The sequence below is a fragment of the Atractosteus spatula genome, chromosome 10, assembly GCF_055471065.1.
Source record: "Atractosteus spatula isolate fAtrSpa1 chromosome 10, fAtrSpa1.hap1, whole genome shotgun sequence".
In the NCBI taxonomy this organism is placed as follows: Eukaryota; Metazoa; Chordata; class Actinopteri; order Semionotiformes; family Lepisosteidae; genus Atractosteus; species Atractosteus spatula.
In genome coordinates, this window is record NC_142715.1 from 25,377,689 (window position 1) to 25,380,079 (window position 2,391).

A 2,391-nucleotide genomic window follows, 5' to 3' on the forward strand; every position below is an offset into this window, starting at 1 on the left:
TTTAAACTTCAAATCAGCCTTCATTTCTGACCGACTCTGAAGAAGGATGGCGGAGTACTTGTTAAATCTGCCAACCCAGCTTGACTCTTTCATGCAGGTTTTGCTCAAATCGATCGTGTATGAAGTGGCAGAAGTTTTTGGAAACAGGATGTCTGACTCTGAGAACGAGTTTCAAGACAAACTCCGCAGCGTCTCCCAGATCCTGGTGAGATGGGCCGTGTTTAAAATCACACGGTGTGTGGAGGACAGTGTCGGGAGTGAAATGGCGCAGCTGAAGAAGGAAAACGAGAGCCTGAAGTGGAGATTCCAGCTGTGGGAGAAGGAGTCGGGAGCAGGAGGAGATCAGGGTCCGACAGATCGTGTTGGACACACGCTTCCCTGTGAAGTCATTGCAGAAATAAAAGAAGAAATGGACATGAAACAGTTGTCAGGTCAGTGTGGTGACTTGTATGAAGTCAGTATGTGTGTTTAAAACCAGTGTCTATAACTTTCTCACTGGTGAGATTTTTTTTAAATAACAAACTTTATTTTAAAGAAAACATCTCACAAAATAAACATTCTCATTCTCTCTCCTCTGTGAATGTGCTGGTGTGATTGTAAGTGGCTTTTCAGACTAAAATGCTTCCCACACTGACTGCAGCTGAATGGTCTCTCTCCTGTGTGAATCCGCTGGTGTGATTGTAAGTGGCTTTTCAGACTAAAACTCTTCCCACACTGACTGCACCTGAATGGTCTCTCTCCTGTGTGAATGCGCTGGTGTGATTGTAAGTGGCTTTTCAGACTAAAATGCTTCCCACACTGACTGCAGCTGAATGGTCTCTCTCCTGTGTGAATCCGCTGGTGTGATTGTAAGTGGCTTTTCAGACTAAAACTCTTCCCACACTGACTGCACCTGAATGGTCTCTCTCCTGTGTGAATGCGCTGGTGGGCTATTAAGCTACTTGACTGACTAAAACTCTTCCCACACTGACTGCAGATGAACGGTCTCTCTCCTGTGTGAATGCGCTGGTGGGTTATTAAGTTATTTGACCGACTAAAACTCTTCCCACACTGACTGCAGCTGAATGGTCTCTCTCCTGTGTGAATAAGTTGGTGTGATTGTAAGTGGCTTTTCAGACTAAAACTTCTCCCACACTGACTGCAGCTGAATGGTCTCTCTCCTGTGTGAGTCCGCTGGTGGGCTCTTAAGTTACTTGAATGATTAAAACTCTTCCCACACTGGCTGCAGCTGAATGGTCTCTCTCCTGTGTGAGTCCGTTGGTGGGCTCTTAAGGTACTTGAATGATTAAAACTCTTCCCACACTGACTGCAGCTGAATGGTCTCTCTCCTGTGTGAATGTGCTGGTGGGTTTTTAAGTCACCTGACCGACTAAAACTCTTCCCACACTGACTGCAGCTGAATGGTCTCTCTCCTGTGTGAATGTGCTGGTGGGTTTTTAAGTCACCTGACCGACTAAAACTCTTCCCACACTGACTGCAGCTGAATGGTCTCTCTCCTGTGTGAATGCGCTGATGTCGTTTTAAGTGGTGCGAGTGACTAAAACTCTTCCCACACTGACTACAGCTGAAAGGTCTCTCTCCTGTGTGAAGGTGCTGATAGGGCTTTGAAATGCTAGACTGACAGAAACGCTGCTTCTCCCTGTGCCATAATATCAGTTTGTCCACTCCATCTGAGCAAGGCCTTGAATGATTCTTCCTCATCCCCTGATCGTGCTGGGGTCTCTTATTCTGCAAATGCTCCATGGAATGGCCTTGCTCTGTGTGCTGAAACTGAGCTGTGTTTTCTCCACCGTGTCCTTCAGTGTGCTGCTCAGCAGTGTGAATCATCTGGGGCTCCTTCTCCAGCTCTCTGAAACTAAAACCATCCAGTTCATTCAGTTGTTCCTCTCTTTGCCCAAGAACAGACATAGTCTCCAGTTCATTAAAACTTTCAACAATTTTCTCAGTAACCAGATTATTAAACCTATGTGTAAAGTCATCAGATACTAAGGGATCATATGATTCTTTTAGACTCTGCAATGATAGTCTCTCCACTTGAACAGAACAAGGCCTAATTATTATCAAGCCCTGTAGGAGCTGCTGTTGCTCCTTCCTGTACTGACTCTTCTCAGTGTGCTGTGATTCAGTACTGTTCTCTTCACCAGGTACATCAGTCTGCTGCTCTGCAGGGTCAATCAAATGGGGCTCCATGTCCTGCTCTGTAAGATTTAAAACATCCAGTTTTAAAAAATACACAATATAAGTACGATGAGAATACACAGTTAGAGGAGACAGTACAGTAAATGGTGGTAGTAAGTACAGTAGCAGCAGAGGGGAAAGAACAGTTAAATAAAGGGTATTCTAAAGAAGAAGGTTTTGAGTCTGGATTTGAAGGAGTTTAAAGAAGGTGAC

At 45.0% G+C, this 2,391-nt stretch overlaps 1 protein-coding gene across 1 annotated transcript; it reads right to left on the bottom strand.

Moving 5' to 3' along the window:
• Nucleotides 1-543: 543 nt before the first annotated feature.
• On the bottom strand, nucleotides 544-1,824 carry LOC148826649 (uncharacterized). The gene has a single exon (XM_088926362.1). The coding sequence runs from the start codon at nucleotides 1,741-1,743 to the stop codon at nucleotides 544-546; it is 1,200 nt and encodes a 399-aa protein (XP_088782488.1). The 5' UTR covers nucleotides 1,744-1,824.
• Nucleotides 1,825-2,391: the final 567 nt, after the last annotated feature.